The sequence below is a fragment of the Monopterus albus genome, unplaced genomic scaffold, assembly GCF_001952655.1.
Source record: "Monopterus albus unplaced genomic scaffold, M_albus_1.0 scaffold72.1, whole genome shotgun sequence".
Classification (NCBI taxonomy): domain Eukaryota; kingdom Metazoa; phylum Chordata; class Actinopteri; order Synbranchiformes; family Synbranchidae; genus Monopterus; species Monopterus albus.
The window spans coordinates 2,185,080-2,202,861 of NW_018127952.1; the positions used below are offsets into that span (position 1 = coordinate 2,185,080).

The following is a 17,782-nucleotide window of genomic DNA, read 5'->3' on the forward strand; positions in this document are numbered from 1 at the left end:
CTTAATTTGGATTCAAACTTTTTTACAGTCTTGAAACTATTTTAGATGCTTGAACTATGAAATCCATCAACTGCCATGAGGAACACATCCTTAATTTTATTTTTCCTAGTTCCATTAGAGTTATGTTGAACAGAAGTTGGAAATTGCAAGGAAAACTTTAATTGATGAAAAAGTTTCACTCATCACTAGTAAGATTACCAACAAAGAAAAATGTTTCTACACAATGTTTTGACACTCTCTCAAATAAAGAAGTTGAAATTGAGTCGCAGCTCAAGGCCACCTGCTGACACTCTTATAATTCTAAAACCATTATATTTTTTCCATATTTTAAACAAGTAAATACTTGAGAGACTCATGGTAGCTTATAAAATCATCATTAAATTTTATCCATAGCATATTTTATAGTCTTATAAATTATTAACCAAAAAGTGGCCCATTTTATTTGACTCCACCCTAAATGTGTGTTACTGATCTTCAGTTTTTATTGCAACTTTTGATTCTGTTTCACTGACTTGATATTGATTAGTGTCTGTAAATGCTTTTTCTGTAAATGCATCCTTCTCATCAGCATCTACATGCTTTTGAATGTCTGACTGGGAGTGTTTGATGTGTGTCTGTCTGTATGTAAACAACATATAGATGAGCCATTGCTTGCATCTTAACACCATGTCCTTCATTTGCTGATAGTTGTGCATAAATCTGTGTACATGTTTAATTGTCCTTGGAATGCCTACTGTCTAACCGTAACATCGCCCCCTGTAAACTCTGTCTAAACATTTCCAGATGACAAAGACAACCCGCCAACTGCACTGGGACAGTTACTATGAGAGTGAATCGGTCAGTATCTGTGCTTCCGCTGTGTGTCCTGTTCCTGTGTCTGTGCATGTTGGAGAAACCTCCACATGTAGAGTTTCAGTCACCTGAGCACTCACAGTTCTCTTTCCCTTCACAGTTGCACACTCCCGCTGCCCTTCCCTTGCTTATTTTGTTTCTTTTTGGATTTTTCCTGGGTTGGATAGTGTTTGTTTTTGCTTTTTCTCTGCCGTGTTGCTCCTCTGAGGTATGTTGGTATGTCTAGTCGTATCCTGGTCGCTGTAGCCGACTGTGTTGCTGTAGTCTGTGTGACTTTTTTGATCATTGACGTGTTTTCTAATACCATGAAGCTTTCCATGCTGAAGATGAGGTCCTCACTACATTACAGAAAAAATACTCTTTTTTTTTTTCTTTTTTTAGCATCAAGTCTTGACATTTATCTAGACCATAAAAATCTAAATAAGTTACTCAGCCAAAAAAAATTGTATTTTACACCATGAATGCTCTGTGGCTACATTAACAAGGGCCACTCTACATTCTGCATGGTTCAAGTAAAGTTCATGAAACTTCATCAAACAGTAGGACTTCTTCATTTTTCCTGGTCACAGTAGGAAAAGCACAGGTGCAAATTAAGAATAAATAAAAGCTGAATTTCATTTGGAGTAGTTGCCTCAGTTTCAGGATCCAGTTATTCATGCTGGCTCACTGTCACACTGGTTTATTGGGACATGTACACACAATGGAGCTGTCGTAATAGCTACTAGTAACGCCTGTGCTTGTCCTGATGAGTCGAAATGTCTGTAAAAGAAACCAACCCATAGCTCTAACTGTATTCAGTCAGTATGACATGAACATGCATGGGAGGGAACCCCACGAGCACTGTTTTGGCTCATGGTTTACTAATAGATGGATTCAGAGTCAGTCTAACTAGTGTGAACCAAAATGGTTTGAGGCTGCCTCTGATCATTGGACCAATCATATTCATCCCTCAGGTCCAAGAGGTTCAACTGAGAGCGAATGCTTGTGTTAAACAAACCTGGTTCCCAAACCCAGATTTATTTCCATTTAAAGCCAGTCATACTTTCCTTTTTGTACAACAGAATACTTTCCTATCAAAATGCATGTGTTATGTTTCAGTTACTCTAAGTTAGGGACCCAGCACATAGTAAGAAAAACAGGTACTAGTTATAACCATAGCTAAAATGTTGAGATGGTTATTTCTCGAGGGTCTAGAAGACAACAGTCATGATTAAACTTAAAAGTGCGTTGTCTTTATTACAAGTTGCTGGATTAGAACATGGGGCACTGTGGCCACAAGATGTGGCTGCAGCAGTGTTTGAGTTTTAGTCTTAAACATGCTCCATTGTTCACCACCTACAGTAGCTGGTCACTGAGCTACAGAATACTCACAGGCTCATACGTGTACCTCTGGTTGTCCTAAATGATTTGCTCAAAGACACACCCTGACCTCTTAGTCACTGGATTGGAGTCAAATACATTTAGTCCTCTGCAGAAGTCCTGGGACTGTACGATATCAATGATCAGAAAAGTCTTTGTTTTGGGATTGTTTGGTCTTGTGGTGGGCATTAAGGTTTCTGTTTATTATCACCTGTATTTAAAAGTCTTAAAGTGTCTTATATTAACTTTATTTGTGAATAGTGATAATACTGAGATGCATAATGCAGTATAAATGTATAAATTCTGACATTCATGAAAAGAAACTACTGTTACAATGGAGTGAGGGGGATTAGCCTTGCAGCACTGGTCTTTATTATGTTTAATTTAAAAAGGAAGTAAGGAAATAGGTAAGTCAACTTTCTAAATGTGGCTTTATTTCCAACACATCAAGGAAAATGAACTATCCAGACATGTCAGCAAAGGAAACATTCCAAACTTTCATTTTTGATGTTTTTTTTTTTTTTTTAATGATGTTTCATTTCTGAAACATGTACAACATCTGGAATCTTTCAACACCTTTTTGCTAGACTGGCAGATTAAAATGACATTGTTAAAACTTATTTTAAATATATGTAGATTTTCCTGATATGGAAAAGTAACCCCAAAGTCAGTAGCTAGTCAGTGTGAGTTTCTGCCACAAGTGAGGGAATCGAAAAGGAGGCATACAGTGTTTGTCTTTCTGGGTATGTGATAATTATGGCAGCCATAGTGGAATGTGCCCAAAAAGAAAAGAGCAGAGCTCACTCACATTATAGTTGGTGTTTGTAGTAAAACCTGTTACATAAAAGCTTGTTTCTTGTATAAAAGAGGCTCATCCTCTTGTCACTAGCAGCTTAACCCGATTCAGATTTAATCACAAGTTTACTCCTTTTCATGTGCACATGGCTCCTAAATAATGAAATGGTAAACGGACTGCACTTACAGCGCTTTTCTGCCTTACAAGACAAAGTGCTTTATAATTGCTGCCAACCATTCACCTACTGCATTCACATTCACACCGATGGCGGCAGAGCTGCTGTGCAAGGCGCTGGCCTGGCCATCGGGAGCAACTTGGGGTTCATTGTCTTGCCCAAGGACACTTCGACATGTGGACTGGGCAGAGGGGGGATCGAGCTACCAGCCCTGAGATTAGAGGTTGACCCACTCTACCCCTGAGACACAGCCACCCCAAATATTACTTACAGTAATATGTAGTATTTTAATGTTTTAAAGCTACTTTAATTGTTTTTCCAGAACTTTTACTTGTGATTCTGTCTGTAGTGTTCTACATGTACTCTGTAAAATGTGCACTTGTTTTTGTGCACACTGTACAACGGCCTGTCTGCAGACATCACTGTTATTGCATGTCATCTCTCCTAGTTTAGTTTGGCGTCCATTGCTGAAACACAGGAAACCCCGTAAATTGCTGCTCTTCTCAGCTCGTTTGCCACTGTGCTAAATGACTGCAGTTTGGTTTAAAGGGCACCCAGGCCAGATTTGCCACTACGTGAGCAGAGCCTGCACATGCTGCTATTCGCTAAACACACTGGACATCAGACTGAAGTGTTGCTGCTTTGTTTGACTCCCGAGCTTCTTAATGATAGTTTATTTCACTACAAGTTATTCATTTTGTCTGCGTCGTGCCACTCTGGTGTTTTCAGTTTCAGCTGCAGTGTAAACTAAAAAGCTATTTTAGGTGTCTTTGCTAGACACTCTTTAAACAATAAAAAGATTTGGGCATTGTGCATGCCAGTAGTCCTTAGCAAGTCCTTCTAAACTTCACAGCCACTTGTCGTAAGGCCTTTTGGCTTCAAGCCTGCAGTGTCATAGCAGCTGCTGTGTGCCTGATAACACCCTGTTGCTGCTTTTTTGCAGGACTGCTTCACTGTAGAAGGAGAGGACCTGAAGCATGACTTTGAGAGGCTTCAGCTGGCCATGGAGATGGTGGGCTTTCTTCCTGCCACACGCAAGCAGTGAGTGACACATATACGCACTGACAATGAGTGTTTGAGAAGATAATGCTGTTACACTCCAGGTCTTATACTGTGCACGCCAGCCTGATTGGCTGCCACAGTTTCAAATTATCATTGCTGCCTGTACTGGATTAAAATTTTATCAGAATTTCAATTAAATCTGTGCTAAAAAAAGAAAAGTCTAAGGATTTCATGGACTGAGATGAACTACAACTACAGACAGTTCCACAGTATGTTTTTTTTTTTAGTGTGGTATCTCCTAAACACTAAAATGTTGTTTAGGATCTTTTCCCTGCTGTCGGCCATCCTTCACCTGGGCAACATCCGCTACAAGAGGAAAACCTATAGGGATGACTCAATAGACATCTGTAACCCAGAGGTGCTGCCTGTCGTCTCAGAGCTGCTGGAGGTAATAGAGCTACTGGGAGCCGCTATTACTGCACATTGTTAGTGTGTTCAGATTTAAATGCTATCAAAGTCTAATATGCCTGCACTGAGTGTGTTTCTTGTTTGTTTGTATTGCCAAACCACACAAAATAAAAGTCAGACTTTTCAGAATTTCACAATTACAAAATATGACAACCTAAGATAAAACAAGGGCATTTGATTTAAAATGCTGGTTGTGTAAAATGCTTCTGTTTAAATTGTAGTTGAAGCTTGTTGAGCTAATTGAGGTCCCAGTAACATGAAGTACACTAAGCAAGGTTGATTCTGTATCAATCACACATACAGTACAAGTTGTCTTTGTTGGGGTTGTGAAGGTTGGAGACGTACTGTATATTTATTCTCCTCCAGCTGAACTTAAGTTGACTTAAATCTCCTTTGGAGCCTGTACTAGTTGATAAATACACACTGGGCTTTACAAATTAATATACTGTATGAGTTTGTGCAAATTATCATGTTTGAAATGCAGACAGACGAGGAGAAGGTGTTTCTCCTGAGAGAGACCAGGGTTTCTTAAAATAAATAAATAAATAAATTAAAGCACTAATTTAAACTGTCACCTGTCTAAGATGAAAGTCAGCTTGGAGAGAAAGTGGCAGTTTTTTTAAACCAACTGATTTACTGTCTGTCTCCTTGTCATGACTAGGTCAAAGAAGAGATGCTGTTTGAAGCTCTGACAACACGGAAAACAGTTACTGTGGGAGAAAAGCTGATCGTCCCCTACAGACTTGCTGAGGTGAGACTGTAGCTGTTTTCTGGCAGTACCAGCGATAAATGAATATAACTGTACAGTAAATACAGCACGGCCACATATTATGGTGTTCACCTGTGGTGAAATTCCTCCCTTTTCTCCTTTAGCAACCTCTGACTGAGTGATGAGGTTTTACATGACCACAGGACTTTCTGCCAAAGTTTGAACTGTTTTGGTCGTTTTCATGACAGATTTATTTCAGGTGACAAAAGAAAGAAAAAACCTGAATACTTACGTTGAAAGGATCCAGTGGCCCTGTTATACTGTGGCGACATTTTGCTGGCATGGTTTGGGTCCACATGTCCCCTTAGAAGGAAACGTCACTGCATAACACAAAGTTATTCTGGGTGGTCACCTTTATCCTATGATAAAGATCATCTAACATGATGGGAGTGGTCTCTTCCAGGATGACGGTGCCCTGTTCCGGTTCCGCAGGGCAAGAGAGTTCGCCGAAGGTTTTGATGAGTATGAGAATAATATTAATCATATCTCAACCCAGTTTAACACTTGTGGGAGATGTTGGAGCGAAGTGTTAAGCGTCGTCTCCACCACCATCATCGAAACACCAAATGAGGGAGTATCTTTGGAAGAATGGTGTTTGTCCCTCCAGTAGAGTTCAGAGACTTAGGGGCGGTAAATTGTAAAGTGCAGCTGTTTTATGGTCTCTTTAAGTTTAATTTCGTGGCATTCAGAAGTCACAGTGTTGAGGTCCAGTTACACATCTTGTATCACTTCTTGTTAGTATGAAATAAATGTGTTAAATATGTTCATTTCTTGCGCACTGACTTCAAAAACAGTATAATATGAAATTAATGTAATGCAGGTACTGTACAGGTACTACACAGGTACTGCATGAGCATATACTTCCTGTACAGTATGTTTTGGGTAGTTTCTTAGAAATAGTCTCACTGAGTAATGTGACTAGAGGCACTTTGCCAACTTAGTGACTGTGTTGTGGTTGTGGCACGTCAGCCTGACCCAGCTGTGTGTACAGGACAGTATGCACTAGTACCAGACTTCCTCCCTGTTTCTCTCTCTCGCTGCAGTTTTTTTTTGTGTGTGACCTCACATGAACACACACAATCACACCAACACACATTCACACAGTCCTTCAATCTGATTAGAGAGACGGGAGCTCATTTCAGGCCTCTCTACAGTTTTCTTTCTCTGAAAACAAACACACATCATGGTCTGTAGACAATAGCCATCTTAAAGAGAAGAGGGAACAACATGGGTACACAGTCTAACATGCCTGTTGGTTTGAATGAAGAAACTGTTGCACATGCAGATACAGTAAGGCACAGTTTTGTTCAGTTGGAAACTCATCATGATGCCTAAATATTTGATTTGATATTCCAGTGGTTTAAATGGTGTCTTTTCTTGCACATATCCTGTAAGTTAGCTCAGATGGCTTTCTTATTTTCCACTTCTTACAGTAATCATCCATCAAAGCTGTCTCAGCAGTATTTTACCACAAATTCTCCCAAAAGATGGTGGCATATTACACACTGACATGAAAACAGCAACAATCCCATAACTGTCTGTTCGATGTTTAGGTGTCATTTCATATGAGCAAACAGTGATTGTTTGAGTAACACACTGGGTCGTCCCTGTGTAAATGTTGCTCTAACAGTCCCAACATTCTCGTTGCTTGTTAGATCATGCATTTTAAAACCTCAAAAAATATGAGCATCTGTAATGAGCTTTCTCCATTTCACATCAAAGCTATGAGAATGTGTCCCTCGTGGTGGTGTTTTAAGTCCAACTTCCTCCAAATAATGAAAAGCTTATGGGTCCTTGGAGCACAGTATGTATGGGGTACAAAATAATATCTGTTCTGACTCATAGAAGGCATATTTGGTCTGAGGCGGCAAAAAATATTCAAGTTAATTATTTAGAAATAACAGTCGCTGGGTAGCGACTCTGTGGGTTGTTTTGTTAGCTCAACTTTGCTGCTGCAAGGTCAAACCTTTCCAGCGAACAGAGAAATTAGAACATTTTTTTCAGTAATTCGACAAGGAGGCTTTTCTTTGTTTATGAAAGATCATTTAACATTGATCCAACTCCTGATTCTTTCACAGTCTACCCCAGGTTTTACATAATGGGCAGCATAAAGTTTATGAATTTGATAGTCAACAATGTGACTTAAGAACACAATATTTATGTCTTCCACATATTTAATGTTAGTTCTCAGCAGCACAGCCTCATGGACTCATTTACACAAACCGTTTATGTTTAGGACATTAAAACCAATAGGTTGTCTCCCAGCATGTCTGTGATGTTGTCTTGTGTCAAAAGTTTCAGTTGAGATTATAAGTGGCACAGGTGTTGGTATAGTAGGGCTGGTTGTTTTCTCCTGGCTGTTTGCTTTATACATCAACAGAGATTTGAGTACAGTGGCTGCTGACAGAAAAGGGAGGATGTGATTTATACTTGGGTCAAACTATAAATGGCTGATTTGTAAAGTAGAAATACTGTCTGCACATCTTGATTCCTTTTTGAACAAAGGTTTTCAGACTCGGGACAGTGTTTTCTGAGATGTGAGTTTCACATTTTGACCTTGATATGAATCCATTTTATTCTGTATATTTACTGTACATGCTTTCATTCATTGCTTTTCACATCGGTCACATTGGACAGCTTTAGGAGGCGGCAAAGGAATGATGTCTGCCTGACTCTTAAAACTTCTAGCACTGTACAAATACACATGATGAAGGTATCCCTTTATCATGAACAGTGTAAAATGCTCCTCAGAGGTAGATTAATATAAATACAGTTAACATAGATAACAAGCATAGTGAAATGCAGATGAGAAAGACAAGGGTGCATGTTAAAACAACAGATCCAGTTAAGGGACATACTGTGTTGCAGCACTTTCCTGTACATTTACTATATTTATTAGGTTTGGACTTCAGACTTTTTCAGGCCTGGGAGAAGACTCGGATCAAACCTCTTTTTTAAATTCTATACATAGAAACAGTCGTACTCATACTTCTCACTTACTAATCTGTCAAATGTTGAGATATTACCAAGCAGCTGGAGCTGCTTAAAAGCTAACAGTAAAGAGATACTGGATATGTCTTCCTCCAGGCTGGTACAGTGCGAGATTCCATGGCGAAGTCTCTGTACAGTGCTCTGTTTGACTGGATTGTCTTCAGGATCAATCACGCTCTGCTCAACATCAAGGACCTAGAGGAGATCACCAAGGTAGGACAACCCAAAATATGAGATGTGAAATATGTGAAATCTAGACATCTTTTAAAATAATGTTGCATAATATGTTTTAGTATTACTTTATTTTAATAAATAAATATTTATTTCAAATATTTTATTAAATTTTAGTTAGAAAACAATTACAGTACCTTTACTTCATTAAATCATTAAGAGTCAACAACATTGTCAACTCTTACAGTAAGTCTAAGACTTTACAGTACTGATTAGTAAATTTCAATAAACCCTTTAAATATGGTTTAGGCAACATTTTGGGATGAAAGGTCAAATGTTTTTGCATTGTGTTTGGTTGTCTCCCTCAGATCTTGTCTATCGGAGTGCTTGACATTTTTGGTTTTGAGGACTATGAGAGCAATAGCTTCGAGCAGTTCTGTATCAACTTTGCAAATGAACGTCTCCAACACTACTTCAACCAGCACACCTTCAAGCTTGAGCAGGTAAAATGCCTCTTAAATATTCTTCTGCAGGATGTTTTTTTTAAGATTGACAATTCTTAGAAACTGGCTTCTTATTTAAAGCTTCGACTGAGAACTGCACTTCTGTGCTACTGTAGTACTGCAGCTATTATTTTAACGTACTGTGTTGCAGTGCGTAGTTTAGGAGGTCCCAGAACATCACTTGATGGTGGACCTGGCGTGACAGTGTGGGGAGAGGAGGTCCCCGAAGGAAAAAATTCCTTCAATGACTGGTCTGTTTGAGTAGTTTCCAATTTAAAGGAGCAACTTAGAGGTAAAACATTATTTATGTGTTTGTAGCAACCAATAGATCACACAAGAAAACATGCATTTGTAAGAGCGAGTTATACAGTAAATGTAGAACACAAGGATTGTGAGGCTATGGCCTTCATCCTAATATTTGGAGGCTCCGCGCCACATTAACATTACATTCAGAATATTACAGAAACAAATTTTAAGCACACCGGAGACTAGATAATGCAGCAGCGTTAAATAAACAGGTTCTTACCTTCAGTTAATGCAGTTTGTCATTTTTGCAGTTTTGCTTCTTTGCTGCTAACATTACACTGGATGTGCACAGAGTGTGACCAGTGTAATGCAGGTTACATTGTGACATAATTAGTCACGGTCTGTTTCCATTGCATAATGCATTTCATTTTTGCAATTTTATTCCAGTGTGTTGTTGTAAAAGGCTAGTTGTACAAAAGGTATTAGACTTTAGTCTCTTCCTATATTTTTCATATGGGCTAGCCCTTTTCTTTCACATGTAAATGATGTGCTGGGTTTGTCAAAATAAATTTGTTGGTCACAGCTTAAGAGGTCCTAGATCCAGCTTGTTCTGGCACAGATCAGCTCCTGCTGTATTGTACTGTAGATGTAAACACTATGTTCTTTGGCTGTGACCATTTCCAAGGAAATCCCTCCTCTTTATCACTCAACACAGCAGCCATGCATACTATGACACAAAAACAATGAAGAAACACTTCATCACATTGTGCAGTGTTTTCTAAAATGCAGTTGTCTTGGTTCAACACCATAAATATATCAAGACCTATACGTCATGAGGAGAGACTTCAAAGTCTAAAGTTGAGAGGATACAGCAGGTTCACAGTTTTTCACGTGTGTCTTTATAAGAGTAGTCAGGAATGCATATTAACTTAATACATATTTTTGTTGCTGTAACCATTCTTCCTGACATACTTGGAATGTTAGTGATGGTGGATGAAAACAACAGTCCTCCCTCTGTGCAAAATGGATTACAAAGACGATATAAGGCTTCAGCTTTTCAAATTAGTCACATTAAGTAACTCAAAGGAACTGAAAATAAGAACTTAAGCGGGAGTAATTGGCCATTTAAACAATAAAGTACTCAGTTTTATTTTCTGCAGAGGTTGTGTTCACCTGCTTTTAACATAATGTCCTGTCTGTCCACAGGAGGCCATTCTTTATTTATTAGATTCCAGAGACTTTGCTCTGTACATAAGGTTTGTTGTTTGTGTTCTCAGCTTTGCAAGGATGTAGCTACGTACAGTACACACAACCCGCCCTGACACACTGGTTTACACAGTTACCCTGCATGTGAACAGGCCTGTGAAACTATCAGTAAATGTTTTGTACTTTTGATTGCTCATGTTTCAAACTGCACGGCTGTTTGAGGGCACATTATTTTTATAGGCATCCTGTAATTCAAAGAGTATAATAATAGAATAAACATTTTTGTTTTCCCAACTTGTAAACTTTGTTTAAAGAACATTAGGTTTGATATTAGAAAAGTTAATTAAAACTGTACCAAAAACTCAGGAATTCATAATGGCACAGTTACAATATTGCGCGTATGTGAAAACACAGTAGTTGTGTGCGGAAAAATCGATGTCCAACACTGAGGCAACCTGAAACCCTCTGAAAATGAGTCAGCCAGGCTGAGTTAATTTGTTGTATAAGTGGTTTGGCACTAATGTTAAATGAAGTTACAATTTAGTAATTGCCTGTTTGACTTGAGGTTGAATTTTGCTGATCTAAGTTGGTAAGGCAGTCAGCAGCAATTTAAATCTGTTGCCATGATGGTGAGAAGGAAAGTTTCTGTGAAGGAAAGGTAGATGTTAGTGGTAACACATGATTAGTGGTAGATTTAGCCTGTCTTCCTGTCAGTGCTCAGCTAAGCCTGCTACACACCATAAATGCCTCTGTTCTTGAAAAAAAAATCCTGGAATACCCAAAGATAACACACATACACAAACACACATTAGAGCACTTACTATCTTTTGTTTTCTTGAATAATTTATTAAGATCTTTTAAAAATAACTGCTTTCAGACGTGCACTTATGTAATCCATATGATGTTACTACTTTCCCATCACCATAATAAATGTATTATCTCAGTTTTCATTGCTTATGCACAAAGAAAATAAAATCATTTTAAACACTATGAAAGAACAGTTTTTAATTGGATTCTTTGCTGATCAGCGCATTAAAACAGTTTACCTCGTAAAATAAGGATAACCAGACCAGCAGTTTTTCCATATAGTTTTAATTAACAGTGGAAAAAATAAATGAACACATGTACAGTAGCATGTGAGCAAAGATGCCATTCATTGTTCCGTCATTCGTTGCTTGTACAGTGTCAGATGCTAAAATTTAACAGTAGGTTTTGCCCTCTAATGTTAAATTGTGAAACTGATGTGTACATTTATAGTGGCTTCACTGTCAAGCACTACTTACACTCAGGACGATGGTCATTATTTAAGATTTCAACAGGAGAATCCATTTAAAACCCTCCATGTTACAGGTTGTTAAAGGACAGGTTCTGATGCTTCCAGGTGTTGTTTACTCACAGACAAAGGCCTGTACTCTAAAGCAGCAGAAACAGAGAATGGCCATTAATTTTAATCAGTAAAAACTGTCTTTTTCCAGCTCTTCCCACATAAAAGAACAATTCTTGAAGCACCAATAAAGCTTAACAGTGGAAGTCCAAGTTTTTAATACACACTGAAAACAATATGAAAACGGTCTGTGGAGAGGCTGATACTGCACATTTTAGAGATGTGTTGCGGTTTAGTTATTTATCGTCAGTTGAGTCAAACTAAGAATGAATCACAGCAGTTATAGGAACATGATTTAAAGTCATGCCGAGGGGGTGGTTACAGTATCCTGTACGGAATACAGTATTGTAATCCAATACAACACCCCCACAAACCACAGCCAGCTCAGTGATTACCAAGTTGTTGAGTCAGCAGCCTTCTGACACACAAATTGAGTATTACATGCTTAAGCTTCACAGACGTTTATTCCACAGCTGTTGTATTGGAATATATAGCACAGGTGTTCATTTTATAGTTTCCAGGCAAGTGTCTTATTATAAGACACAAGTAAAAGCCTGTCTTCGGTCAAAGACAATTATCATGTCACCCTGACTCGTTGAGATTATGAAAACATGAAACGTCCACAGCTTTAACTTTGTTAAATTTGCTCTGCAGCCTGACATTAAACAGCAGTTTGCAGGAGTAATAACAATAACAGTGACCATGGTAAAGCATTATCAGATTTAAAAATGATCCACTTATGCCTTAGTTCATACTTTGTTTTGTCCTTCTTTAACTGATGATTTTTAGAAATCAACAGTCAAGTAAGAGCAGAATGTTAAAACGGTGTGTGACTGGCAAGGACTGTATCCAGTATGTTATTTTGCTCAATTTGAGCTAAAGACTAAATTTCCTAGGATTGTTGATTTCAAAGTGAGGTTATGTGCTTTTGAAAGAAGATAAAATGCATTAGTCCACACAGATACAGTATTTTGCTGCTTTAGCCTCACTCAATTAGCTTATAGTAGCTAATGTTGGCAGCCTTAAAAATGTGTTGCTGTGCACAGGAAATGGCATTACTGAGTCTGCAGATGATTTTATGGCTGTTGTCTTCTTGTGCTAATGTTGCTAATAATGCTCTCAAAGTGTTTCAGTGTTAATAAAATGTTTATACATTTTTTTGGTGCAGAAATTGATCAGCTATTCTCAAATCAGCACTCTGAGTACGTTTGGTTTTACTGTACAAGATGCTGAAGAAGATGATCGTCTTTCCTTCCAGATTATACTTCTGTTAGTTTTTTCTTTTGTCCTCAGCACAGAAAGCAGCATATGCAGCAGTAATTAACTTAAATTTGTTTTTCTTTTGACTTTGGGCTAACAGGAAGAGACCAGAAAAGGAGATTGAAATGATTTTTATTAAACTTCCCCTGGATTAAAGTCTTTATTTGTTAAATCTCTTTCCCAGGGACATAGGGGAATAACATCTGTGAGGAAGAGCACTAATAAATGCTCTGAATGCTTGTCTCCTTATTAAACCACCTTGAGGCCAGACAAGATCTGCCAGTATTAAAGCATGCATACCAGCAGCATTGTTACTGTGACTGCAAAATTACAGCACTCTGACACACATTTGACTGACTGTCTTTTCTTGATGGCATGTTGATATTTAATTTTAATGGTGCCTGGAGATAATAATGCCAAATGCACTGCATGCCGTCACATCTGAACTGAATTTCAGACTTTAGAACTCTTTCTCTGTTTGCCAGCTGCTTGAAAGCATAAAAACAGAATATCAGTGTAATTGTTGTAATGTTACATATAGATATAATGAAATAGGACAGTGTTAATTTGATACAATAGGAGCTGCAGACATGGTCTCTTTATTGCAACATAAGAAATGAAAAGAAACAGTCTACAGTCCCCACTGTACATCACGTTTGGAAACATAGTGTTCCAGAAAGTAGCACTGAGGTCTCTCTTTGTATTCTGTGTCGCTGCAGGAAGAATATAGGGCAGAGGGCATCAGCTGGCGAAATATCGACTACATCGACAATACAGGCTGCATCAACCTGATCAGTAAGAAGCCCACAGCGCTGTTCCACCTACTGGATGAAGAGTGCAAGTGAGTGTTTGGCTACTTGTTGGACAAGTTCATGTCTTTGGGAAGTAATTGTCATTTCCTGTGTGGTAAACCAAGTGTGTCTCAAAGGTTAAAGTAAAACTGGCAGTTGTCCCCATTCTGTTCCAACCAGGCACTGCTGTTCCCTTTCAAACCCCTGTCTCTCACTCTCTCCCTTGACTCCTGTCTGTCTTTGTATTGTACCATAAACATCTGTATGTTAGTAATGAGCACAGCTCTATGTTGTGCAAGATTGTGACTGTCCCTGCACATTATGGAAACATTATCACATTTCAAACGATAAATAAATGTGAATAATGTTAACTGTTCATTTGTTTTTGCTAATACAGTCTCTGAAATGTAATCACATTACATGATGGTATCATGTAAGATGGACTTGCCTGGAACTGTAAATCATCTAAATTGCAGACAAAATTTTATCCTATCAGCTTCATGACTGTACTATGACTATTTTTACTAAAAATATTTCCGTCTTTAATTCACCCTCTTCTCCATTTGGACACTGAATCAAATTCCTCCGAGCTGGAAAAGCTGGAAGGCACCAAGTCTTTGCCTGTGTTGTTAGCTCAGATTTCACCCCTTCCAAAACCCCTGGCTCTCATTCTTCCCCTCTTTTCTTACTGTAAGATGTAGATTTTCTGTGGAATTGCTATTAAAAGACAGAAGGGAAATCTGAGTTTAAATGATAATCCTTGTGGCGTCAGAGAATAAAATGTCAAAACTGGTTACAGATCAGATTGCAGTATGATAACTTGCCACGTTTTCAGTGGCCCGCTATATATACAGTTAGCTGTTGGTACTTTTGGATTAGAGACTGGTAGAAAAAGAAATGCATTCAATTCATTATGGGATGTGTGGATGAACAGATCAGGTTAAAAACAGGTTAGAATTTCCATTCTGCCCCCTCGTTTCAGTTTCCCTCAGGCCACCAACCAGACTTTGTTGGATAAGTTCAAGCGGCAGCACGAGGGGAACAGCTACATCGAGTTCCCTGCTGTCATGGAGCCTGCCTTCATTATCCGACACTATGCTGGCAAAGTCAAGTATGGTGTTAAGGTCAGTGTAATCTTCACTTCCAAACCTAGTCAATGATTAACTAGTTTTATGGATTATAATTCCTTAAAAGGGTCTGTGAAGTCTGTGGCTTTTCTCATTGTGAAGTTCTGTACACTAGCATTATCTTGACACACATCAATTTTCCAGAAAAGCAACAGGGATCCAGTAAAAATTAACAAACAAAACCATTGTATGTCTCTCACAGGATTTCAGAGAGAAGAACACAGACCACATGCGCCCAGACATCGTAGCTCTGCTAAAGAGCAGCAAGAACGCCTTCATCTGTGGGCTGATTGGCATCGATCCCTCAGCCACTTTCCGCTGGGCGGTGCTCCGAGCCTACTTCAGAGCCCTTGTGGCTTTCAGAGAGGCTGGGAAGAGACGCATGCAGAGGAAGACTGGTGAGCAGCCACACTAAGAGAAAGCTTACTGACATGCACATTATAACACCGAGGTAGAGTACACTGTGACTAGAGACAGATGTAAAAGATCGACAAAGGAATCTTATCTGAACTGGGAAAGTCAAGGAAAGCTTATACAATATTTATATGTAATCGGTAAATGCCTACTGACTTAGACGCTCATGCTATTTATGTACTGCATTTTGCAGCTATATAGTTTTTCCTGAATAAATATTCAAAATGATGGAAATCTGTGCTTACTGTAGTTAGTGTAGAACTCAGGCTGTGTCAAAACCACAAAGAGAAGAAAAGATGTTGTCTTTACTGAATGGCACACGGGTGTTGCATGCACTTTTTAGTACAGCAAGAATAGTTGTAAACTAGCAGACTTCCAAATCTAGAGAAGGGAGTCATGCTTATCTGATTACTTGCCTCCTATTGCTGTGTTTTTGAAGGTTGGTGTTTATTGGTTTTGTGCAGACAGAGTGTTTGCCACCTCTGAAACAGCTTGGAGGAAGAAGGTTTATAAGCATGAATGAAAAATGAAAGAGCTCTGTTCCGCCAATAAACATTTTTTTCCAATTTACTTGCCACGTAGCTACAATACTGTCAGTGCACATGCACAATGATTTTGTCTTCTTTGTTCATTATAGTTCATTGTAAGTATAGTCCATAATGTTGTTCTGTAGTAGTGTATGTGTGTAGAGTGCTAGTATTGCTCCCATATGTTTACACTAGCTGTTGCTCGTTGTCTTTCACAGTTACCTTTTTATGAATGCTTTCTTTTCTTTTAGATTTTACTCTTGCTCTACTTGATATACAGTAGAAATTACCATTAGAAGTTCTCTCAGCACTGCCACCATATAAATCAGACTTGCACTCTGCATCCTCTTGAGCCTTCCGACATATTAAGTTTACAGTGCACCTAAACGTTATGTGAAAATAGATTTTCTAGAAATCTAGTATTCTTTGCTTAGCCTTACTATATCTCTTAGATCCTTCCAGCTGAACTCAAAAGAACCTGTTGCATGTCTTCTTAAAACATTTCTGCAGAATGACCGTTTTTATGGAAGACACTGTATAGAAGTGCCTTTGGAAGGCAAACACCTACACACAAAACTACAATGTCAAACAAGCTACTCCTGGCAAGAACTGCAGTTGTGAATGTCAATCATCTTCTCTCCAGGTGTCTTGCACAGGTGTCTCTCCAGTAGATGACTGCATCTCTTGATCTCATCATCTTTGCTGTCTAATCTTTCATTTCTCTTTCTCTCTTCCTCTTCCCTGTCCTTGTCTGTTTTTCTCTTTTCTGTTTTTCTTTTGTTTTGCTTTTCCAAGGGCATGATGACGCTGCTTCCTGTGCAGTTTTGAAAAGTGTGGATAGTTTTAGCTTTCTACAGCATCCTGTGCATCAGAGAAGCTTAGAGATCCTGCAGAGATGCAAAGAGGAGAAGAACAGTAAGGCTGCCACTACAACCATAACTCTTCCTACTTTTCATATTAGACTTGAAAAATTGCAGGGACAAGCTGGCCAACATCATCAGCTTTACTGAAACCAAAGTCGAACCAAAAAGAGTGACATCGTAAGAACATTCAAACTTAGAGACATAGTTTCACATAGGTTTTTAGGCTAGATGCTTGTTGCACCTGCATGATGATTTGATCTTAATCTTCTCTTGCATGTTGTTCACCAACGTGCTCAGGCATTCTGTCACAGACACTGAGCTAGTAAAAGACTAACGGAGAAATGCGTGGTTATTTTGCTTTATCAGCTAACAGTGGTCTGGGGAAACACGACAGTAACGCTTCTATGTGTTTGATTCAGTTTTGTCAGTAATAGCACATTACTTCGCTTTCATGCCCAATCCTGTCTGTTGTGAAGTGGATATAGTTTCTTGTCCACCACTGCACACTTCTAAAGTCAGCCATCTTCTGCTGTCACTAATACCACATATGCTGGTGATGGTGGTAGAGGACTTGTATGATGTAGTTGGGACAGAGATGTGTACAATACTTTTGCTAATCTGCTCACGGATAGCTTTCCACGTGGTACAGGACACACAGCCGACCTCACACGCTTCTTTTAAAGATCCCTTTTCCTCTACAAGCATTTCATTATACTCAAATGTGTTTGTGTCTTTTTGCTTTGTGCCGCCTTGCAGCTCCAGATGAGAGCGACATTGTTGTACAGAGTGAAACTGAAAACGGTATACTGTCAAGTCACCCAGTAAAATGCTTTTTACGTAGGCTAACACACTGTAGTGACCTCTGATTTCGCATCTCT

At 38.8% G+C, this 17,782-nt stretch overlaps 1 protein-coding gene across 6 annotated transcripts in view; it reads left to right on the forward strand.

The window, feature by feature from the left end:
* Nucleotides 1–17,782, forward strand: part of myo9aa (myosin IXAa) — a 91,825-nt gene that overhangs the window by 49,561 nt on the left and 24,482 nt on the right. For 4 of the 6 annotated variants that reach the window (XM_020605687.1, XM_020605692.1, XM_020605688.1 and 1 more), the window contains exons 6-15: nucleotides 784–837; nucleotides 4,126–4,223; nucleotides 4,506–4,632; nucleotides 5,314–5,403; nucleotides 8,509–8,625; nucleotides 8,952–9,086; nucleotides 13,902–14,023; nucleotides 14,956–15,097; nucleotides 15,303–15,498; nucleotides 16,837–16,956. In XM_020605687.1, coding sequence (XP_020461343.1) covers nucleotides 784–837; nucleotides 4,126–4,223; nucleotides 4,506–4,632; nucleotides 5,314–5,403; nucleotides 8,509–8,625; nucleotides 8,952–9,086; nucleotides 13,902–14,023; nucleotides 14,956–15,097; nucleotides 15,303–15,498; nucleotides 16,837–16,956 — 1,201 coding nt within the window. The remainder of the gene's footprint in view (nucleotides 1–783; nucleotides 838–4,125; nucleotides 4,224–4,505; nucleotides 4,633–5,313; nucleotides 5,404–8,508; nucleotides 8,626–8,951; nucleotides 9,087–13,901; nucleotides 14,024–14,955; nucleotides 15,098–15,302; nucleotides 15,499–16,836; nucleotides 16,957–17,782) is intronic. The other 2 variants (XM_020605690.1, XM_020605689.1) reach the window with 2 other exon arrangements.